Source organism: Poecile atricapillus, chromosome 1 (assembly GCF_030490865.1).
Source record: "Poecile atricapillus isolate bPoeAtr1 chromosome 1, bPoeAtr1.hap1, whole genome shotgun sequence".
Taxonomy (NCBI): domain Eukaryota; kingdom Metazoa; phylum Chordata; class Aves; order Passeriformes; family Paridae; genus Poecile; species Poecile atricapillus.
Window position 1 is genome coordinate 132449157 of NC_081249.1, and position 24844 is coordinate 132474000.

Here is a 24844-nt window from a genome sequence, read left to right on the forward strand (position 1 = left end):
AAAATTCGTTTCCCTTCCTCTCAAGGGCTTTTCTCCTTCAGTCTACCGCATTTCTGACTCCTTTCCACAGATGTACAAACTCTGAGTTCTCTTACATGAACCTAGGCTTCATCCCCAGGCTTAATGTTATAATTTCCATGCATGTTTATCTGAATCTCTTGTTGTTTTCTTCCAAAGGATGTATATCTTTGGTTTAGTCCTGGAGATCTGAAGTTCTCAGTATCTTCTGGATGTGGCTTTGTAGGCGTCTGCTGCTCCTGCTTCACCTTCCAAGCCCTGTTCTGAGCAAGGCACTGCAAGTGCCTTCTTTCAGTGTCTCCTCTCCTCCTGTTACAGTGGAGGGAGCAGATTTGAGCCTTCCTCAGGGCCTTCTCCTTCCCAAGCAGAGGCCCAGGCATACCCGCAGAGGCACCACACTAAAGGCAGCTGGCACTGTCTGTCTCCCAGCAGCAGGGCATTAATAACCATTAACAAAATGCTATACAGTTCCAACATGATGTCAGTGGTATTAACCTCTGTCATTCCTGTATCAGCACTCGTGAATGACTGCTTTTCCTTATTTTTTTTTCTTTAAAACTTACCTCTGAAATACTCCATAGAAGTAAAACCAACAGTGAGTAGCTTTTATTACATAGAATAGCTTTTAGTTTATTACAACTTAGAATAGCATTTATTTTGCAGTTTTGAAAATGGATTCTCAGTTATCAGTACTATGTTGAACAACAGCTGAATTTCTCATTCATTTTTTTTTTTTACCAAGATTTACAAAAAATAAACCAAAGCAAAGCCTTCATGCCCTGCAGACTTGTGAGCATTTTTGAGAGCTATGAAGGATTTGCCACCTATTAGAGAAAATAGGTGGGAGAGATTTGGGAGTTTTCTGGAATGGATTGTTTACGAGCAGATTACACAAAACTGCTGTATTACAACAGTTATGTGGTAATTATGCTACTTCTTTCAGGAGCATGAAATATGAATATCTTTTCTCAGTTCCAACTAGTAACCAGAGCAGAAACTATTTATTTCAAATGGTATGTTCATAAAGCCTCTATAACCTTACAGTATCTAGGTATGCATTGTTTTTCAGCTTAAAACAAAATAAATGCCAGCACTATAAAGAGATGAGATAAAGTCTGTAGGAAGAAAGAGCTGGCATCATTTATTGCAGTAATACAGGCAACTGGAATAAGATACAGTTTTCCATGTATTCAACTACATTTATATTTTTAGATCACTAACAAGAACACCCCTGTGATGATTCAGAATCAATATGCCTCAAGACGATTTGAAAGACTGATGGATTTTCAAAACTGTCCTTTTCTTTTTACAGATTAAGAAGGACATATTTCCTTCCATTGCTTATATACTTTGCTATTTACTGGCAGACTCCAAGATATGAGAATGCCTAATCCACCCTCAGTTTAAGTGCAGTTACATCCCCCCTATCTCCACCAGTGCTTTAAAATGTCCACTTTATCACACTAAAATCTTCAGTTCTAGAAAATAGGTTGGGGCTCCCAGATAAATGTTTGCATGGCAAACTGCTCCTGCCCGTCTCCATGTCTATGTTCATGCCTAAAATCTATTAATAGGTTTAGGGAGTGGATGTGCAAGACCAGACTGGGAATGCTTTGTACTCCCATGGACTGTATCAGTCACACAATGCAGTTATTTCTCCAGCTTGGGTTCAATGTGTGGGTTTTGATTTATTTTTTTTCTGTCAGTTTTGGCTTTGTTGAGAAGTTCATGTGATGTAGAGCTTCAGTTGAAAATTAAAAAAGGTTATGGAAGATTTGCCACTTTTGGTGCCTGTGGGTAGAGCAGCTGGTCCCAGTGGAATAAAGGCAAGGATAAAGCCATCTTCTTGAATGACATGGCAACAAGGGGGATTGCCACCAAAACTAAAGCCTGCTCCAAGGCACCTCCGTACAAACCATCATGAGGAACATTTCAGAGTGAGGGAGCTGAGAGCACAGTACAAGCACTGCAGTCGTGCGGAAGCGGGTGACAGGAGGGAAGGGATGCAGTGTTTGCAGTCCTCCAGCCCTGCTGCAGACCTCCTGAGGAAGTGCATGCTTCAGGTTAAATCAGGTCTTAGAGACACCCTCCAGCAGACAGCCAGCAGCACTTTGGTGAGAGTAAAATCCGCATCCCTGTGGAAAGGGCAGAAGACTGGTTAATTTAATCCCATGTGCTTCCTTAGAAAAGATAGTAAGAGATGGTGAGGAGTGAAAATTGTACAAATGTACCAGTTTCTTCTTCCTTCTTTGGCAGAGGAAAGGAGGAGCAGATTACATATTCCCACCCCTCCCCTGACCACAGCATTTAGTAGAAGCGGGGCAGAAGGGCTTTTCTGTAGAGCCTTTGCCTTTGAGGCAGCAGCAGGGCAAGAGTTCAGTTTTACGACTCTTGGCCCCAACACAATTTACCATTTACAAACTAATCCTCCTCTGCTGGAGAGCACAAGGCCTGCTAAAGCTCTCATGTCCAGTTCTCTGATTCTCCATTGTCCACAGTGACAGGGAGAAGCTGAAGACCTAACTGGTGTGTAATTCAATCGCTGTCCAGGCTGTGTCACAGCACAATGCTCTGCTTGTAGTGCCACGGGCTGAGGCAGCCAGCTACTGTTATGCCCTGCAGCAGGTGTGAAGAATGTCACTGGCTCTGACTGTGTGCTGCCCCTCTCTCCAGGTCCATTGCTGACACTCTGTTCACTCACCACTTAAAGGCTGTTTTTCCTACTGGCAGCAAGCTAATTGTCGGCTCTCTGGTGAAAGGGCACTCATAGTATTTTTGACCCTGAACTGGGAATTCCTGCACAGCATAACATGGGCCTCATATAAAGTAAATCCCTTTGCTCTCCAGATCCCCTAAACGTGGAAGACTGCTAACAAGCTCTTTATTTCCTTAGTCTTAATCCAGCAGTTAGTAAATTATGATCTACCACACCCAAACTGTTTCACTCCATTGTTCTTCACCAGACAGGGCATTGGACATTGCCACACATCTTTTAGGATGGTTTAAATCCTTGGTACCTAATTATGTTTAAATCAGCAAAAGACAGATGCTTCAAAAAATTCCTATCCACATGTAGGTCAAAAATCTCTGGAATACCAAATTAAATGTGCTGCCACACATAAATACAGGACCATTCTGAAAATGGTATTTGGTTTGGTTTCTAGCAAGAATTTACTACTCCATCAAGATTTGAAAAGCTGCACTTTCATTCATCCTGAGTTCAAGGAAGCTGAGGAAGAGAAGTGCAGAGGAAGGAGGCAGGGCAGCAGCTGCCACTTGATCAGTGCCATGCTATCAGGCAGATAAGGAGGCAGCACAGAGCTATTGCTGGTACATCCACGGTAGCAAGTCAGAGGATGTCTCCCCTCACACAGAGCTACATCACACACTGTTAACAGTTGTGTGTAGTGTTTCTTTCCACATGCAACAGTGACTTGTCCAAGGGATGTGAGAACAGAAGAAGCACAGAAACACCCTACTCCTAACACATCTCTTTTCTTAACAGCCTTGAGAATTTAATTCCTGCAGTTTCTGGTACTATTTTTCTAATTCCTTAATTTTCATAAAGAAGCAAACCAAATAGCAGGAATACCTGGTGGAAGAGCTACACTGGGACAGAAATTTTACAGGCCTGTACAGCTGCAGATTTTCATCCAAAAGAATAAACAGCTGAAGTCAGCTGAATAACCTGACCAACCCAAGAGACAAATAAACCAAAATGGAAACAATTTCCCTCCCACCACATAGGTAACTTTAAATCAATATATTTGGCTATTTAGACTATTTCTGTGTAATTCTATACATGAATTATGGTTACCAATCTTACCTAATCCTGTAAAGGGATGAAATACTTCGTCACACTTGCAAATTCTGTGAAGGCAGTGAGCAGATGAAGAAAGATGATCCAGCTTCTTACCACTTGCTACAGAAAAGTTCATAATATTCATTATTCAAAATATGAATTGAACATCTGTACTTACAATGTTTAACAAGTCTTGCTTAGTGTTGAAGCCAAGCTACTCATTTCACCCATACTCATCTACTGTCATCATTGACGGCTGATTTCCAAACATGGCCAGACACCAGTTTTCATGGCAGGGGTCATGAGACATTCTTGCATCCTGAATCAGGATTCAGCAATGCCATGTACGAAGCCTTAGAAGCATACAAGGCTTTTACAACTGAGCACCTGCGGAAATCCCATTTCCTGACAAAGAGAGGCCTCCAATATTCATGGTTTCTCCTACTCTTAGGCTATGCTGTAATGAAATCTGGCCTGAATAATCCTTTTACAGCTGTATGAGGAAGTATCCTTGCTTAGCATTACCATCCTTATGCAGGTTCAGTGCAAACCTGGTTGAGCAATCAGCAAAGATACACAGAACAAGAAGTCTGGCTGATGGGATATGATAAAAGCCATGCACAGGACAGGGACACAAAGTGAGCCTATCAGAGAAAGTGGAAGGACTCTGCTAACTTTAATGAATACAGGTAAGAGGATGGGACCCTAAGGAGTCATAATGAACTTGGTGTTAATGCCGACATAATGTGACATATGCAGACACAACCAGGGAGTGCATGCTCCTGGAAAGGGAGGCCAGGAGCACTGTTGCTAACAGCATGGAAATAATCAGAGAGTGCAGGACTGCATGGGAACCACTGCCGGGTCAGTGACAAGAGTTGAAGGGGAATAAATTGAAGGAATGCTGGAAGGGACTTGGAAAGGGCTGTTTGTGACACCAGTGATGGAAATTACTTTGAACAGCTTATCCTGTAAGATTCCCTGAGCTGCAAGGTACTCCCCACTACCTCTTGCTGTAGGCCTGGGTTGCCCTTACACCAAGCTGCCCTCATCCCTTTGAAGGTCGTGATTGCATTACTCCACAAAACCTGCATCCTTGTCCTGTTCCCATCACTCTAATCATGGGTTGCTGCTGCTTTATCTCTGACACAAACTATCTGTGCCCCCTCCTCAAACTCTGACCTCAAACTCCCAACCATCACATCTCCATATAGCCCCAGGTCATCCTCTCTGCCTCCATTCCTTGGCACTGTTCCCTGTAGCTGCTTCGCACCCAGATTATCTCTGCTTTTGTTTTCCTCCCTCTAGCAGTGTGAGTGTGAAGCCCAAGATACCACAGGCAGCAGGCCATTAGCCTGTGCACTGCTCTATACCCAATCTCAGTTTTGCTGGGCCACTCACTGAAGCTTTAAACCAGTGACTACAACCAGCCCTGCTGGTCTTTAGCGGTCCCTCAGCCTCTTTTTAGGAACCATAATCCATCATGGTACTGGGCAGGCTCAGTAGATGCAGAGTGACAGCCACTGTTCTCTATTTCTACAAGGAAATGCTAGAACAACGTTTGTCTGCTGGGTATAAAAACCAGGTCTCCATGGCACATTTCCATTCCTTCCTTGTTGCTGATCAGTTGTTCCTCTGGGTCCTCCAGGGAACCTCCCCCCACCCCTTGGCCGTGACAGCATGCATTCAAACAGCTGCTCGGGCTGGATGAAGCACCTGCTCTGGGCAACAGCAGCTGGAGTTCATTTTAGGTCCAAAGGGCCGAGGCCAAGCAGGCTGACCGCATGTGCTCTAATCCAGTATCATCACCAACTCCACCAACAACAGGTGCCCTTTGAAGAGGGAAGGAAAAACTATCTGAGGAGGAACCAGAGCTTTATAAAGGACATTATGGGCCAAGTCCTCAGATGGTACATGCTCAGTTAAAGCATGTACCCTCTTGAAGTTATATGAGTAATGCTCACATACACAAGCAAAAGATTTTGCTCACTCTCAGTACTACTTCTCTTCTGTTTTTAGTTTTCCTAAGGATTTTTCACCTTCTCTCCTTGCTCTGCATTTATTTTCCATCAATAAAGAAACTTTCCTGTCCCTTGCTTCAGACCAGACAGCCCAAAGTCACAAGCAACATGTCCCAGGTTTCACCATCGACCTGTGCACAGGTAACACAATCTTACCATGCATGCCTCAGTCCTGCTCAAGTCCTGGGTTCCAGATCATGAGCCTGCAGCAGCAGGAACAAGGGCAATTCCATTCTGGAACAAATCAAACTAAATCCTATCAGGGTCCATTAAGAGAAGTCTTTCAGCACAAGCACCCTAAGAATTGTCATGCACTTGTTCAAGCCAGTGGTCCCTGTAGGACAGAGCAGTTTTCAATGTATGATCCCTACAAATGACACAGGAAGAAAAAACCAAAACCCTGTCAGAAACTATTGGCCAAACTGTCTCCAAGGGAAGTTTGATTCTCACCTCATTTTGCTGAAAATTTGTTTACCATCCAATACATATAAATATCTTTTTAAACCCCTCTTAGTGTATTTCTGATAAAAACCTGAACTAATGAAAGCCTCTATGTTTTCTTCTTTTCTGAGTCCTGCCATTCTGAGCTGCATAGGCCAGTTCTGTAAATCTGGTCCCACTGCAGTTACTCTTGTGCTTCTTTCTAGATAACCTGGAAGCTCTCTGGAGCCTGAGAATAGAGCTGGATTGACAGAGATGGCCCTACAGAGCATGGCCAAAAGCACTCTGCTCACACTGCCCAAGTAAGAGCAGGATTTCCAAATTCCTGTTGATGCACTATCAGAGGAAAACATGACCTTGCTGCAAGTTGCTCATGTTTACCAGTCACAGCCTTCATAACTTCATATTCCAGAATTTATTTTCCTAAACTATGCATCTTTTAATTCTTGACTTTCCAGGATTCAGATTTAAGCCACTTTTCCCTCGGGACCACGTCTCAGTTGGGTTATATTACACAGAGAAGCAAAGTGATGAGAGACAGTTGGATGAACAGAGCTGGTAGTGAGAACAGCACAGGCAGAAAAAACAGTTTCCAATCTGTAACAGTTCCTGACATCTCACCCTCGAGCATAGACAAGTGTAACCTGTACTGTGTCGGCTTGAACATTTCAATAAGTCTCCAAGAACTTCCCTTGACAAATACCACTGTACAGGTTAGACAATTCCACACCAAGGATCGGACAGACACTCAACCACACGAGAACCTCCAGTGCTGGAAATGTATTCTCAGCTGCTGCAGACTCACACATTCACTTTGAGGCTTTAACCACATTTCCAAAGCTGGAAAACACCAGATCATGTACAAATACATGCAGAAGGCAACACTGCACATTTGTGCAGCAGTTTTGTCCACATACGTGCCTGAGGGAACCACTTTGCACCCTTATACTGAATAGTAGAGATACCTACACATTCCTGCCCTTCCCAGCCAAAGCAATAAAACACTGTAGCATCTGACAGCACAGAGCTCTCCCTATCCCTCTGAATCCTTGCTGCTGCTTGCTGTCACTGGGCACATTTCACGCAGGCCAGCTGCACAGGATTTATTCAGCCAGTTTTGGAGTATCAAAGCTAACTTTTTTTTTTTTGTCTTTGCCCCAGGCAGGCACTTGGTATGCAGGATTTAAATCGGAGAACAAAATGTTCTGTGAAATTTGTAAATACTCAGTCCAGTAAATTCTAAATTCTTTAAAAAAAAGAGATAGCAACTGGAGTGGTTTAAAAATCAAAAATTAAAGCATTTCACTGCATCAGTGTGGGTAATGCCACTGTGTCCTAAAGATCAGAATAAATAATATCCCAAGATTACCAATTAATAGTGCTGACTGCTTTAAGTGATAGGAGCCAAACGCACTCTGAGTTCTACCTTATAATTCCAGTGAAATCAGGAGAAAGCTCCATTCAACAAGTACCCTGCATAAATACACTGAAATTGAAAAAAACAAATTGTTTGATCCTTGCAAACTGGCAGAGAAGACTTTGTCTGGGACATACTACCACAAACTTAATACAATCTAACACCTATCAAAGTAAGATTTTTAAAATATATTTAAAGATATTAAAATGCAATTAGGCAGAAGATGATAGGGAAAGAGATACCCCAGGGATTCACAACACTTAGAAAACAAAGATGGCTGAAAAGAGGTGCTTTGACCAGAAAGCAGCAATAAAGGGTCATTTGTGACTGGAACTAGAAGAAGAATTACTTCATTGGAATTTAGCATTGCCTTTAAGGTCCATGATGTTTGAGTGAAATTATCCACTTCTGCTTTGTTTACGTACCATCATGGACTCCATCTTTATACAAAATTTAAAACAAACATCTAGCTGACGAATGTTCACATTAAAATTTCAAATCTTTTTTTTCTCAAACAGTTTCACCTGGACTTTGAAAAGATTCTTTTACAAAAATTATGATTTGTTATTTTTAGTGACTATGAAAGCCAAAAAATTTAGAATCATTTCCTCTTCATCTGCAAACATTTCACACTCCTCTTACCACAACTGTGGTTTTAATTTCCTCTCTTTCAAGCCAAGTAGAAAATGGCATCAGTCAAACCAGTAAACTCCCAGGAGTCCCTGTACTCCAGAATAAGGTACTTCTGGTACTATCAGGGACTCTGTGAACATTATCAGTAGCATACAAGAGCAAGACAATAAATGGTTTCTGGACCTTCATTCCTTGCCCACAGTTTACTTCTGCTAGCCCAGATATTCTGAGTATGTACAAAGTGCACCTGCTCATGCAGACCTCAGAGGTCTGATGTCCCCTCAAGGGCCACCTGGAACACTGAGTGCACCTCCTGAAGTTTACACTGCCTGGAAGGCATTACCTAGTCACTGAATTCAGATGGCACAGGCTGCACACGCACAAAAAAAGACTCTGCCTTTTTCAATATGTCAAGTCTTATTTTTCTCATCTGCCTTAGAGTAAGTACAGATTCTAACCCACAGCTGTGGAAAGGAAGGTAGGATAGAAAGGCAAGTACACAAAGTATACAAATTATGACTGACTTTAGGCAGTTTGGCATTGCACAACTCCCTTATGCAACACATTGCCTGGGGCAAGCCTCATGTTTACAGAAATTCCACAGAATCCCCTTAAATATACTTCAGTGCTGAGGCCCTATGCCTTCCACCTGAAATCACTGACTGGAATTGTGATATACCACAGACAGATTACATGGATGAGCCTTACATTTGCTGGCCTATGCTTTTTTAAATGTGACCTGAAATAATAATTGCAGAGTCTCAGAGGCAGATGAACCCCGCCAATTTATGGAAATTTACTCCTACACATAGCGTCTTTAGAAAAATCAAAGGGGTAGTATCACCCAGTGAAATGCACTTGAAATGAACAGTCCACTTAAAACTCAAGTGTATTTATAAGAGCAAAAACGGAGATGGAAGGGCCAGTGTTGCTGGCCAGACTAGAGCTTACTTAGCCAGGCTGCTAGTCCTCTGCAGCCACCAGGCTGGGAGCACAGAATGCCCCTGGGCTCCAGCTCTCCCTTCTGCCTCTGCCCAATCCCAGCCATGGCCTTCCTCATTGCTGCCAGAGCCTGGGCTCCTACAGATACGGGTGCGCTGATAAGCTGAGTCAGGACATATAATGGCTCTGTAAATACAAGGAGAAAAGACAATGGCGAACAACTCAGTGTAGGTGATCTGTCAACATTTAAAATTGCAGAGAGATTGGTAAGAGCTTAAGAGAAAGTAGTGACATACAGCTTCTACATATAAGTTGAACAGTAGCCACAGCCCAGCTTGACCTGCAGCCCCACACATGTAGGCAGTCACACAAACACAGCCACGTGCAGCTGGACTTGAGACGCTACGGGAAAGATGAAGGTGGCAAATGCAAACCAGGCTGGGGCACAAAAAGTGACAGCAAGAGTCTGTCAATGCACTTGAGATGCACTTACATCTTCTAGGCTTGACTGCAGAGCTACACACAGACCCTGTTAGCATGGAGCTTTTCCCGGGCTCCAGAGAAGGGAGAGTGGAGCAAAGGGAGAGGAAGAGTGTGCCTGAGCACTGTGGTTGTGCAGCAGTGGGAAAGAGCCCCCCAGGGAGAGAAAGAAGGGAGGGGGACCTGGGGACCAGCAGGAGGGTAAGGGCTGGTGGTACAAAGCAGGATGTGCCCTGTACACCATAGCCCCAGAGCACCTCCCAACTGAGAAGCAGTGAAGGCTGTCCATCTCCAAACTCTGCTCCTGGAAGGGTCCCATGGTAGGAGCAAGCATTAATTACAGATAATCTAGTTTAAATATTGAAGAGAAGAAAATAGCACTGATTAGAAAACCCTCCTATATGTATTCTGTGACACAAGGTTAAAGATAAGCTTTGCTTGCATTTCAGAAACTCTTACAAATTTGTCTCCTGTGTTAGCATTAGACATGGCAGAGATATGCCTGTGGGCTGTGTGCAGATTCTGTTTGAAGGACAGATTTCAATTAGTAAAGTTCCAAATAATTCTATATAGATCACAGTGTTTTATGTTATCCAACATTTGGAAAGTTCCTTAAGGAAGAACTTCATTGTGAAAGAAGAGAGGCAATAAGCCAACTTTCATACCTGTGCCATGCAGACTTGTGCCAAGCCTACGGAAACAAACTGCCTGAAATAAAAGATACAACAGAAATAAAAAGTGTTACAACTTTATCAAGCTACTGAAACAATGTGGGAAAACTCAACAGAGGCAAAAAAGACATGGCTTTTTCCAGTGATGGGAACATCCTTAAACATCTCATCTGGCTTCAAACACTGCAGTAATGGATGTTTGGCAAACACAAAAATCTCAGTGACAGGAAGAAATCTTTGAGACTCTAGAAAAAGAAAGCAATTGAAAATTAAGATTTGGAGTATTTGAGGAGACCGCCAAAAAAAGGCATTTAAAAAATTACTTCCAAAATTAAAAGTTAATCCAAGTATTTTTCAAACAGAATTTCATTATGGTACCTCATTTTATTAAACTGAATATATGCAAAATACATGCAAATCTGGCACAGTATAATAATTTTCAGTACCTATACACCCAAAACAGAGGCTTCTGTCTGCTCCATTTGACAGCAACAAGACTGACTTCAAAGGGACTAGGCTTTATTTTTGAGGAATCCTTCTCTTGTACCACTAAAATATGCTGATTTCAGAGCACTACAGCAAGCTAGCCTTTGCCATTTGCTCAGTGACAAAGAGACAAAAGGTATTTTCCAGAATGTTCATATCACAGCCTGGTCACAACACTGTTGCCTCCCAAGAGCCATCTTGTGTTTTGCTGATGAACACTTTTACTGAAAGTCAGTTAAAAGAGGTTATTTTGCTATGCTTATTTAAGTAGTAACATCCCAAATTTCAGGCTTCTTTTTTAACTTTATGAGTCATACAGTGCAAAAAAAGCAACAAAACAACTCAATCTTGCTGGCTTTTCCTCCATGGATAAAGGAAGTAAAAAAGAGTGGGACTGGATAAAATAGTGAGATGAAGCACCTGTTGAGACTAGAAAAGCATAAGAAAAATGGGTTAAGGGACTTCAAGTCCAATAAAAGCAATTGTGAATTCACAGGTGTTCATATGAATCATTCTTAATTTCCTGCCAGAGAGCTTTGGTTTCACTTAATTACAAAACAAAATGATGAATGAAGAAGACCAATTCACAAGCACACATATCATATTTTTTTTGTTTATTACTTTTTTTCAGACAACCCTCTGTTTTCATCCTAGGTATTGATGGGCACTGAATGAGAGAAAAGTCTGGCAGCATTAGATAGACTATTTGCAAAGCACATGAAAAACCCATCACAGCCAGAAATAAACAAACAGATGGTGGCTGGAGAGAACCAACAGCCACAACTCTTACTACTTGTAGAGAAAGAATAAACAATACTAACACCAGATCACAAAGTGCACCCTAAAGAGTCTAGCTTTAAATGAGAGAGAATCAGGGTAGAAAATGGCCAGATATAATAAATGTTTGCAAAGTAGGCTCAGGAGAAAGAATATTTTGAGAGCGTTGCTAAAGCCCACTAACATAAACAATCATCTACTGCACTCTGCCAATGAATAAAAAGGAAAAGGAGTGGGGACCTTCTCTACTTTGAAGGTATGGGTTTGTGTGTAAGAGAGCTTATTTTGATGGAATTTTAATTGTAGTTCTGTATACCACACTGTGGTGGTTTGGCTTCCCACTCTGCCATATACTTTCAACACACTTTAAAATGTGTTGTACCAAAATCATGCAAAATTATAAAAATTAAAAGATACCTTTTATCAAGGTATGTGCCTGTAACTGACCCTTTGATGATCCTTGTAGGTCCCTACAGAATCACAGAATATTCTGTGCTGAAACGTTTTAACTAAGAAACTGAACAAAGTGCCTGCTCCCTGGAATGCTGCATTTCATGAGGTCACAAGCTTTAGGAGCAGATGATACCTTCCCCAGTCCAGATACAAAGAGCATGTGATACCACCTCTTCATGCTATGTAGCAAGAATCCCTATATTACTTTGTCATGGAATTTTTCCATAATACAATTGATAACAGTGTAAATGACGTGTATTTCCTTTAGTTCCATGAAGCACAAAGCAGAGTAAATTGAATGGTGTTCTCATAAAAGGAACACATGGAGTATAAAGAATTTTAGGGTCAGTTTTCAGATCAGCTCCAGGCATCACAGACGGCCTTAAGAACCGTCCTTGTCTCTTAGCTATCCATTACTGAAATGGGATAACTTAATATTGCTTTCCAAGACTCCAAAGTTCACTAATGCAGAGACAAGCCTCCATGAGCTGATATGCTCAGAAATTATCACAATAAATGCCCAATTAACAAAATACAACTGCAAACTTTTCCATGGGGACACTGGCTAAATTTCTATCTATTGCCATTTCACACTTCAAATTATTCAGATTGGCCAAAGAAAGGAAATCATCAAGTATTTATTTAGGTTATTTATTAGTATTTATTTAGGTTGGGATGTCAATGCATACAAACACAGAGGCATCACACTTGCTTCTCTTCCTCCTCCTCCGAGGGAATCAAGGGATTATTCTGGAATAATAAAACACTAGCAACTCCTTACAGGCCAAAACAAGGACAGTTGGAACGGAAGGAGCTAAAAGGTAGCTCCTTGATAAAGGTACATCCTTCCAGCAAAAGTCCTTAGTGCTACAGTGAAGAAGAGGATGCTTACTGAGAACTTCAGAATAAGGTTGTATGTTGTTCAAGTGTCTTGTCAATATGTTGAGATTTAATGACTTTGGATACTTACTTTAGCCTTGCAAACATTAGTTATACTTTACTCACATGAAATTTTACCCAAATGCTTAAATGCTGTTTGATTTTTTTAAGCTAAACTTCTAATTTACTAAAACATGAAGAATCAGAACTAAAAAATGGATAATTAGAGCAAACAAAGAGGGCTAAATAACATATGAGATGGAGGCACTGAACAAGAATTATTTAAGTTTCTCATGAGGAATGTTCTCACATCTCTACGTGACTTCTCTCAGATGATGCATGCTGGGCTCTAGGCAGTCAGATCCAATAACAATTAAAACAGGCAACAGAAAATGATTCTGCCCTTAGCATCCTGGGTTGGTGGGGGAGTGATCTGCTAGAAAAAATATTCCCCAAAACAGCACATAACACTGAGCTTACTAAACAAAGTCACTGAACAGAAAATGACTGATTTTGAAGGGTGTTGAGATTACTCATATTTCCACTCCATTGGTCTGAATCTGTTAAAGAAATGCACAAGAAATGCCAAGCTCCATTCAACTGTGGTAAAACACTTAAAAAAATCAGTAATGTGTATTTTGAAGTTACTGTACAAGTTGGGGATTACTGGTTACTAAAATACTGAAGAGAGTTTAACAAGCATAGGTAGAACCAGTTCAGCACCAACATTTTTAGCACCAAACCAAAAAAACTAAAGAATTTACCCTGTAGCCAAGACATATACACACACTGCTAAATTCCCAGGACTTTTCAGAGCTCACTCCCTCCCCAGGATTGCCTCTGCCTTCATGTTCTCACCAGCCACTCCAGCCTCAGACAGCCTGGCCATACTCTCAGATGCTGCTGCTGGAACAGGAGGTACTGAATGTCACTGTCTGGAAAAGGGCTCAGCTCCTACATTAGAAGATTTTTATCCATGGTACTGCTGTCCCATAAAGACAATGTATTAGAGACAGGAAGCAAAGGAGAGCCAATGGGTTAGACTGGCTCTGCACAGCTCTGATGTCAAAAAGAATGAGAGGCACCAGATGGGACTATGCCAAGAACCAAAATGAAGGAGCTACAGCATCCTCATCTGCTGCTGCCCTGACCATGTGTTTGCAACACAGCACAGCTTCTGTCTCTTGGACATGCTCTGCACCAGAGTACGCAGAACTTCAAATCGAGCTGTTAGCTTGCAGGCTGCCCAGGAGCGGCAAGCAACAAGTGTATGTGCATTTCCTAAGTTCTGCTTCTGATTGTCTTTCCTGCTTTCCTCTATTCCCCTGCTTAAACAGGAAATACTTTCATTTCACCCATGCTCAGAAAGAAAATGAAAACATGTCAAACACACAAGTTTATGTTTTTCTCTAACGTTTGTAGGACCATCTTGGGATACCCCAAACCTGTGACACATACACACGTGTAATCGGGGATCACTGAAGAGAAAACACATACCGGAGTGTTTTATTAAGAACGCTCGTTGCAGAATCCTTTTCTTCAAGGCATTCATAGCCAAGATTCACTGTTTTATAACCACTTCTTCAGCACAAGTGTGCGGTAACTTAAGTGGAGCCCAAGTTAACACATCTACTTAACTGTTAAGGTAAATCCTTTATGTCAGTCATTCACTCTTTGGGATGTTCGCCGGCACCCGCCGATGGCCGGAGCTCGCCCCGCTCCCGCCGCGCCTGCCCAGGGCCACGCACGCCATGGCTGTCCCCGCCGGCCCCCCCACATCCGCATCCGCACGCACACCCACATCCTCCTCCTCCCTCGGAGGGCGGGCGGCAGCGCGCAAGGTGTGTCCCAGGTGCCGGGCTATATCAGGCAGCGCGGCGGCGGCGCGGCGGCCCCATGGCGGCGCCGGCCATGGCCGAGTCGCGCTCCAAGCGGCCCCGGGTGATGCTGCCCGCCTGCCCCGCGCACCGCCCGCTGCCCGCCAGCCGCGTCCGCCACGGCTTCCCGCCCGCCGTGGAGGAGGCGCTCTGCGGCGTCACCAGCGCCCAGCTGGAGCTGCACTACTGCCTGCAGGCGCTGGTAAGGCACGGCCACGGGAGGGCACGGCGTGTGCCCCCATTGCCCTGCTACGGCAGCCACCGGCGGAGGGGAGAGGAGGTGGAGGGTTTAGAGTCGGGCAGGGACGGCACAGCGGCGGCCAGGGGGTTTGGCGGCTCTCTCTCTCTCTCTCTCTCTCTCTCTCGCGGGCTACGAAACGAGCGCTCTGTGTTTTCACAGAGGATCTTTGGCCTGGGGAAAAGGGACAGGAACAGGGAATGGTAACAGCTTTGGAGTATAACGCTTGAGTGGGTTTCTCCCCAAACTATGTTGAATAATTGCGTGTGGTTAACTATAGTCTGAACGTCGCAGATGGCTTAGGGTTTCTTGCTCTACAGGCATGACTTTTGGACATGAAATTATAAAAGGTATCACTGATACCATGTCAAATTCATGCCAAACTGCATCTGGCTACATATCAAGTGTTAAAGCAAAGATACAGCTTAACAGAGACATTAAAATTAAAAGATTAAAATTATCAATGCCATACCTTCTGATGCCGAGCATCCACTGGGAAGCAACACAAACTATATCCAGCATATCCCCAAGATCCTTCAACTGAGTTTGGTGTCAGTTTCATTCAATGAAAATTTAAGTATGCAGTAAAACCTGTTAAACCTGTGGAAGAAAAAAGTTGTAGCAATTGGCAGCTGGATGGGATGGAGAAAACTCAAAAATTGACTGTGGATAAATCAAACCTAAAAATGTGAACATCCTAAATAGTGAAAGATTGACATAAAATATTTACCTTAACAATTAAGTACATGTGTTAACTTGGGCTCCACTTGAAGTTCTGCCACACACTTGCACTGAGGAACTGATTATAAAACACTCAGTCTTGGCTGTGCTGTCAGCAGAAACAGGAATGAGTGACTTGAGGAAAAGGATTCTGCAAATAAAGCAATCCAGTATGTGTTTTCTCTTCAATGGTTTATGGTTGCAGATGTGTATGTGTGTCACAAGTTTGGGTTATCCCAAGATGCTCCTAAAACTGTAAGAGAAAAACATAAACTTGTGTGTTTGATATGTCTTCATTTTCTTTCTGAACAGAGCAACATAGGTGAAGTGAAAGTATTTCCTGTTTAAGCAGGGGAATAGAGGAAAGCAGGAAAGACAATCAGAAGCAGAACTTAGGAAATGCACATACACTTGTTGCTTGCCGCTCCTGGGCAGGCTACAAGCCAACGGCTTGATATGAAGTTCTGTGTTCTCTGGTGCAGAGCATGTCCAAGAGACAGAAGCTGTGCTGTGTTGCAAACACATGGTCAGGGCAGCAGCAGATGAGGATGCTGTAGCTCCTTCATTTTGGTTCTTGGCATAGTCCCATCTGGTGCCTCTCATTCTTTTTGACATCAGAGCAGTGTTCAAACCAGTCTAACCCGTTGGCTGTCATTGCTACCTGCCTGTAATACTTCTCTTTATGAGACAGCCATACCATGGATAAAATATTCTAAATAGAAAAGTTATTAGATCTGTTAGCATGGTTAAATGTGGCAGTGGTTTAAGTTGTTACTTTCCCATACAGAACAGAACAAGGCCTGCAGAGGATTTAGGCTTGTAATACTTCTGAAATTATAGAATGGCCTGGGTTGGAAAGGACCTTAAAAATCATCAGGTTCCAAACCCCCTGCCATGTGCAGGGACACCTTTTTCAAGACCAGGCTGCTCATAGCCAGCCTGGCTTTGAAAACTCCCAGGGTGGGGCATCCACAGCTTCCCTGGACAACCTGTTCTGGTGTCTCACCACCCTCTTATAATAAAGAGTATTTTCCAAATACCTAATCCAAACACACTCTTTGAGTTTTAAGCCATTTCCCCTTGTCCTACTACTGCATGCTCTTGAAAAAGTCCCTCTCCATCTTTCTTGTAGGTTCCCTTCAGGTACTGGAAGGACACAGTCAGGTTACCAGAGCCTTTTCTTTTCCAGGCTGAACAAACCCAGTTCTCTCAGCCTTTCCTCAATAAGAGAGGTGCTCCATCCCTCTTATAACTTCGTGTCCCTTGTTTGGACTCGCTCCAACAGATTTATGTTCTTCCTGACAGGCCTTCCCAGCCATGACCTACATCTAATATTGAAGGTGTATAGTTCAGTAGCAGTATCCATTATTTTGGAATACCATTGTCTATAATAAAGCTGATAAACAGATTCAAAGTTGTGCTTGTTCTCTTTTTGGTATTTGCTTCATCTTTCTCATACCTTTGAAAGCTAACTTTTGACTGGAATGCAGGCCTGAAGGGATAAATTTTATGTTCCCTGTTCTGGGAGCATGTTTAAAAAACAAAACAAAACCCCTCCACAATTACAAAACACACACATGCTAACCACTCATAAATAAAATATTCTGAAAATCTCTTAACTGCAACTGCAAGAGTAACATCAGTACTACCGCTGCCTGACCAATATTAAAGAACAGAAGGAGTTCTAGTAGAAGTATAGATTTTTCATGTCATACTGTAACTACTCAATTTATTGCAGAAATTAGATCAAGGTCTCCAAAGTGATCGTGCTTTGTGAACAAAACACCTTTATTGGAAAGGTCTCGCAAGTTCTGTTAAAGCCACGTTCTACTGCAGGTGAGTCCCATCTCTGGGAAATCTTAACCCTCCTGTTTTGTGTGCTTAGGGTGAATATTTTGATCAGTCACATGTGGCTCTACCAAATATTTCAAAGTTCTTCCTGCATCAAGCTCTGGAAGAGAGAAAAGCCGCAGAGGCGTTGATGAAGTATCAGCAAGAAAGAGGAGGCCATTACTGCTCTAAAACCATCCAGGTGCGTAGTAGTCAACAAGTTTTCAAGCAGCTGAGATCCATTTAACTTACTGAATTATATTGTTGGTACTTCAGATCCCTGCATTCACCCACTATTAGATTTACAGATATAATTTATCTGGCATACTTGTGCACACAGTTTTGTTCTTGATTGTGATGCCTAGAAACTGTCAGACAGTCCTAACTCTATGGGGTTGCTTTCCAGCCCAAAAGAATATGGACAGTATTCCCCTTTCCTTTTACTCAGCTGGACACTGCTATTTCCAGTATGCTGTAATGGATTATGACTTCTTAAATTGTGCTGAAACAGCCCACTCGTCTCCTTCACACTGAACTAAGTGGAAGCTTAGACATAACTAGCACCTAAGAAGAGTGGTAAGGAAGGAGAACCATCCAGCTTGGGGCAGTTGATTTCCTAAAGCACAGCTCATGACAGAATTTGAACTAAGATCTAACTTGGGCTTGCACAGGTACAAAGGAAGAACTCAAAAGTTCTCAGGAAAAAAATAACCCACCTCATTTGTTTAAGACCAAGGGGCTGATTCTCCTGTACAAAATCAGTTAATACAGAATGCTCCTCTTTGGTCCATCATAGCAGTTGTTAAGCTGCAGAAAGTAAAAACGCTATTGTAAAAATCTTTCTTAATACTCATTTTGCATCAAGGAGGAACTTAGGACTTCCAGTACTTAAAGGGGTTCTACAGGAAAGAGGGAGAGGTACTCTTTGCCAAGGAATGCAGTGTTAGGATGAGGGATAAAGATTTTTAAATGAAGGAGGGCAGATTTAGGCTAGATATTAGGAAGTCCCTCTTTACTGTGAGGGTAGTGAGATACTAGGAAAAATTGTCCAGGGTAGTAAAGGATGCCCCATTCCTGGGAGTGTTCAAGGCCAGGTTGGATGGGCCTTTGAGCAGCCAGGTCTAGTGGAATATGGCAGAGGATTAGGACAAGATGATTTTAAGGTCCCTTCCAACCCCAGTCATTCTGTGATTGGATTTCCTGGCGTAAGAATCCTCTTCGGGCATAGCTGCTGCTATGTAAATCTGTTCCTTGAAGAAGTGCTTGGGTTCTGCCACGTGTATTTACAGCCTGAAAAAAAGCAATAGATGCTTGAAACTAGAAGCAGTTGTTGCAAAATCCTAGTACAACTTGTTAAGAACACCAGGTTAAGTTGCAGGAATCCATTGATGAATACAGATACATGAGCTGTTCTTTTGAGTAAATACAATTCTGTTTTTGTTTTCAGAAACCAAACTGTGATTACGCAGTTGGTCTGATGAAAGCCCTGGAACTAGCAATGGTACAATGGAAAACTATGCTACGGTATTTTGAAGAGCTTTATGCCCTGAGTGTTGAAAATGCAGACCCTCATAGCGCAAGCACTATCAAGAAACAATTTATTGGGCCCAAAATCCGGAAGATCAAGCTGATGGGGGATCTGCTGACCAATGCCCGCAGGCTTGACTGTTCTCAGGATGGCAGAAATAGTCTTGGGGATTACTTTATGGACCGGCTGCAGAAAGAGTTCAGGACCAGCATAGAGCCAGAGTCTAGTGATCACAATGATCACTGCAGCCCTTGCCCGCCTCTCCAGCAGTGCACAGGAGCTTCAGAAGGTCTGAAGCGACCCCAGAGAGAATGCTCCCAACACAGAAATGGCATAGGGCCAATATATGCAACCATACACTGCACCACGATGCTGCCACAGTGTAATGATGGCACAGGAGCAAAGGTAAAGCAGGGCAGGGAGGGCCTTTAGTGCCGAGGCTGCTGCAGCTAAGGGGCAGCTCCTCAGGCAAACCTGTCCCAAGGGTGGAGCTGGGACCAGAACTCAGGAGACACAATGCTCTGTAACTCCTGCTGCTTTACACCTCATCCCCTCATCCTCTGCTGAGTCACAGCTCAAAATCTAGCTGGTACCACTATTTGCTTTAAATGATAGCAAGGTTGCCAGCTTCATTTTCACATTTATCCATGCAACTCTTCCTAGAAGCCAAAAGTTCTTAAGCTACTTCTCTCTTAAATGATTACCAGGATTAGTTAGTGCAAATCATTTTAAGAATATATGTAATTTTTATTAAAATAAATAAAAAAGAAACTGCTGCACCTTTAGTGTCAAGGAAACTTTTACATGACAGAAAATCCAAATATTTAGTTTTATATTTCTGAATATTTTATATTACTACTAGAAAGTGTAGTAACATAATGAACTTTTTAAAAAGACTTTTTAAAGACTTTAAAAGAAAAGGTTTTTGTCTTATATTTCTATCTTAGTAGCAATTTAAATAAGTAGTCTAATGCATTTACTGATCAGCTATTTCAAGTAGTATATTTCTTCAGGATAAAGGGTGCAAACGTTTCCTTAACAATGGGAATAAGAAAATGTGTTGATTTATCTATAGTTATTGCCTAGTTGTTGGCTTTTCTTGTCCTCAGAAAGCACATGAGAGAGAAATTAGGAGTTCTCATTAGGTGAGAATTTTAGAGGTTCTAGGGAATATTTTGTGTCACCAAAGACAGTAGCTATAGGACTGTGTCCAGACTTAACATGGGATAATTACTTTAACTATGACACAGAGCCCAATCTCAACTAGCTCACTAAAGGTATTACTGTGGCACTCCGGCTATTTCTTATATTCCCTATTTGGTCTCAAGCAGGGGCATGAGATCCTAGTGAAAAAACAGCACACTGAACTAGAATTGCATCAGAGAGAATGGCTACTCATTAGTTTTGTCTTTCAATTAGGGCAGTGTTAACCAACTTAGTTCAAGGGCAGAATTGTCCAAATTCCTCTCATTAGTGTCCTACCAGAGTGCCTCATTCTGTACCCTGGCTCCCAAGTCACCTAAGAAGAGCAACTGGCCAGATCAGCTGCCTGCAGTTAGGGATTTTTTGTCATATATACATCTTTTATGCAGCTGGGGCTTGATTCATTGGAAGATTGCCTCACACTTTCATGTAATACTTTAGCTGATACTCCTGTTTTGCTTGAAAATAAATTCAGTTCCGTGACTGCATCTGCAGTGCATTCTTTGATTCACCACCACACCTCAATTCAGGCATGCTGGTATTGCATATGTATACAAAACTGTGCCAATATTTTTCTATATTTAAGGAAGTTGTGCATGATGGAAGAGTATGACGGAGTGAAAATAAATGCCAGAAAACTGCATTATTATAAAAGCACTGCACAATAAAACATTTTTCATAAACTCTGATCCAGCTGCAGTTGAGTAGCAATTTCTGCATAGCCCACCTTCTGTTGGTGGTGTAACATGGGACAGAAAATTACAATGCAGATGCTTCCCCAATCTTTTCTGTGAATGTGGTCCAGCTTTGGGGTGGGGAACACAACTACTTTAAAACAACCTCTGCATTCTTCTATAAAAATACTGCCATGTGCCAAAGGAAAGCACTTTCAGAATCATGCTAGATTTGCCTGTGTTGAGATTGCTGCTCTGTAATACAGAAGGAGTTTAAAAGATATTTCCATCTGGGCTAGATTCCATCACCCATCCTCATGCTGGGCATACCTTATTCAACAATTAGTTCCACTGACTGCAACTCAACATGAATGGAGCAATGGAATCTGTCCCTCTCAGTATTAAAATACAGCCTACTAAGTTTGAGCAGAGCAAAGCCACTAATTGAATTTTAAACTAGTGTTGTATTAGTTTTCTACTTCATATACTACTAGTAATGTTTGACCTACTTGTACAACAACCTTCACCTTTTAAAAGCTGATGACCTTCTGAAACGTAGTTACAGCCTCCTCCATGGTTTACAGCACTTAAACTTTTACCTTAAACAAAGTCCAACATAACACACAACCCAACTTCTAAATTTTTGAGAGCAAGACTTACTTGCCTCTTGTTTTTCCATGAAGTAGTGCCATGTCTGTTTCTCAAGACTTCTCACATTCAGCTTCTAACCAAATGTATCCACACACTCTAAGAATTTGAGTCTTTTTCTCTCCCTTTTCCTTTGCCAGAACATATTCTGGGCCCTCTGCCTGAAAAGATAATTCTGTTAATTTCAGATAAACTCACAACCAGCTGTTTCCTCAGCCTCTATCCTCTGAAAAAGAGAAATCAATCAGTTACTGTAGATAATAAACTCTTCTTGTCCTCATGCTGCTTCTGCTGAGAGGGCACATATGCTTGTGAATATGATCTCAGATTTAACAATACCTGTCAGTTGTGTATAGGTTGAGTCTATCCGTGTTTCTCAACATAGGAAGTACAATCTGCTTCTGCCTTCCCAGCTTCCTTTTCAATCCCATCCTGAAAAATATCAAGGACAAATGTAAAATAGATTAAGGGCAACAGCTCTTATAGAAACATTGCAAATTCTCTTTCTCTGCTGAATGCTTGTTGATCCACACTCTCTGTATCTATACTTCCAAAGTAGTGCCCAAACAATCCAAATCTGGGACATCTCTGAATAGCAAGTGCAGCACCAGTACTCTAAACATAGCAGCCAAACTGGAAGCTCAGGAGAGACCAAATCTTTACTGAAGTTATGAGTTACAGCCCCAGAGGCTTCCAAAGAGGTTTAACAATGGAATCCTTGTAAATGCTTGCCATATGCACAACCATTGTTTGCCTGCTGTCAAAGTGAGGAATGCACATAAAAGTCTCCAAGTGGAGATTGTTCTGTCCTTCATCCTCTCCACTGTGGCCACACAAAACCAAGAAGAGCATCTCAAGGTTTGTTCTTTGCAAGGACGTGTTTTCAGGCTTCACTGTACATGGCAACATCTTTCTGGACAAAGCTGGTTTTGGGAATCACACTGGAAAGTGGATGTTAGCAGTGGTGGCAGCAGCAGGGTGTCCTGGGCTGACTAACCAGGACACAGGGAATCACAGAATCAGAATTGTCAGGATTGGATGAGAGGTCTGGAGATCGGCATGTCCAAACCCAAAGGAAGGTATCCTCGAGTGCACTGTCACTGGAAGATCACTGTGTGGAATTCACTGTGTGGTCACAGCATGCTCCTGACCTTTTCACTTGGAGGAATTCATGCACTTGAGCCCACATTCATGGGCAATTGTTGGCCAGCTCCCCGTAGTGAGCCAGTGCAAGCCCCACTGTTTGTTACCACTTTGCCCAAGGTAACCCCTGCTCACACTCAAGTCCCTGTGTGTCTTTTCCTGGGGGCACATATAAGCCAGAAACACACAGAGACAGAATAGGCTACAATACTGACTAAATATTAGCTAAAATTACCTTTTTCCAAAACTTAAGCCAATGGTCTGTAGAAAGTTTAAGTGTCTTGAGTGAGTCACACTTAGCCCAAGCCCATTTTACATGTTCAGGTATTACAGCATAAAACCCTTTCTCACTTAAACATATTTTACATTATTATATACCTTGCACTATTTTGAATACAAATTATTTTTATTTTGTTAGCTGTTCAATAAAGATTTAAAACCAACTATCTTTATTCCTTCTGGTTCAAAGAATGTCTGTAATAACATTGAAGTGTCTCCACAAATTTGTCACTCTGCCTCTCTGAAACAGCTGGGAGATACATTTCTAAATGTGTAGGGGTGCTCAGTAGCTGATCTCCCTCCATGGGACACATTGCTTTTCAGCATCGGGTACAGTGAAAGAATGAATTTCTATAGAGTCCAAAACATATAGTTTTATCTTTAAATAAAACTTTTATCTTTTAGAGATACTGACAGAATGTGACTTACAGTTCTTATCTTGGTCTGTACTCAAAGCTATTTAGGTAAGTAGAAAATGAAGACTGCAGATTAGGAATTTTTGCCAAAAAAACAAATCATGTAACAAAAAAGGAAGCCACCATCATGAAAACGGAGAAATCATAGGCACAGGAACTGGGGATTGATCATTGATGGATGTTTTTTACCTTTTGAGATTCTGTCAGTCACCCCTTATCCCACTGAAGACAGAGCTTTGCTGCTGATTTTGAATGAGCTGAAATTTTGCCAACGTTTTTCTGTTCTGCAGAACAGAAATTAATTTTAGCTTGTGGGACATTAAATACATGCACTAGTATTTTAATCATTAAGTCAGTGAAACCACATAGCTGAATTACTGAATTCCTCTGAGAAGAATCTAATTTCTTATCTCAAATGATACTCAAAAACCCAAAGTAAAAAACTCTGGCACCCTTGAGAGACGTTACCAAAACCCATCCCATTTCCCCGCGCTCCAAACTCTCCCACTGCTGGAAACAATTCCTTATCGCGCGAGCCATCCAACTGCAGCGCAGCCGCAGCAAAACGCCACGGCACGGAGTGAGATCCATCTCAACAAAGGTTTCCGAGTGAAGGTGAACAGAGCTGGAAGAGGAACCCTGAATGCCAGCGTTCGCGGGGATTCCCGAGGGAAGGAAGGTTGGCACACGGCGGCGCTTCCCGCTGGGACAGGCCCGCAGCGCCACCGGGTGGCCGCCACCTGCCCGTCCTGCCGCTCTGGGCTCCCTATCTCCCTCCGCCTGTCCCCTCCGCCCCTCACCTCCCGGCTCTCCGCCTGTCCCCTCTGCCCCTCACCTCCCGGCTCTCCGCCTGTCCCCTCTGCCCCTCACCTCCCGGCTCTCCCCCTGTCCCCTCTGCCCCGCCGTCCCGCACAGTCTCGCCTGCCCGCGGTGTCCCCTGGAGCCGCCCGCCCCCACGAACGCCCCCGCAGTAATCTCCCGTGTGGTCGCAGGGCCGCGGACAGACCTGTCCAGGGGCTGGGGGCTTCTTCCCTGTGAGGAACCAGGGGAGCCGTCGCCGCTGTCCCCCGGCCGAGCGGCCGGCGGCACCCGGCACCTCTGGGCATCGGGGCGGATGCTCTCCCTGGCGCGGCAGCAGGGAGGGCTGCTGAGAGAGAGGAAAAAAAAAAAAAAAGAAACAAAACAAAAAAAAAACAACCAAAAAAACCCACACCAAAAAAAAAAAAAAAAAGGCAAACGGGGGAAATGTAGCCCTGCGCGCATCCGAG

The 24844-nt window shown here is 42.8% G+C and overlaps 1 protein-coding gene and 1 long non-coding RNA gene across 4 annotated transcripts; one reads left to right on the forward strand and one right to left on the reverse strand.

Moving 5' to 3' along the window:
* Positions 1-1706: 1706 nt before the first annotated feature.
* LOC131581620 (uncharacterized) lies at positions 1707-24842 on the reverse strand. Of its 3 annotated transcripts, XR_009278124.1 has the most exons (10): positions 24583-24842; positions 23766-23860; positions 22078-22170; positions 21751-21899; positions 18402-18975; positions 15866-16108; positions 15608-15735; positions 5998-6075; positions 3845-3940; positions 1707-2153 (listed from the first exon to the last, which is right to left on the reverse strand). It is a non-coding gene; the product is annotated as an uncharacterized LOC131581620 (long non-coding RNA). The 3 variants fall into 3 exon arrangements; XR_009278123.1 differs by lacking the exon at positions 18402-18975 and having other exon boundaries at positions 3845-6075; positions 24583-24835; XR_009278125.1 differs by lacking the exons at positions 18402-18975; positions 21751-21899 and having other exon boundaries at positions 3845-6075; positions 24583-24836.
* Positions 14695-21491, forward strand: LOC131581611 (ferritin light chain-like). Its single transcript, XM_058844090.1, has 3 exons — positions 14695-15099; positions 17741-17887; positions 19133-21491. The coding sequence occupies exons 1-3, from the start codon at positions 14917-14919 to the stop codon at positions 19643-19645; spliced, it is 843 nt and encodes a 280-aa protein (XP_058700073.1). The 5' UTR covers positions 14695-14916; the 3' UTR covers positions 19646-21491.
* Positions 24843-24844: the final 2 nt, after the last annotated feature.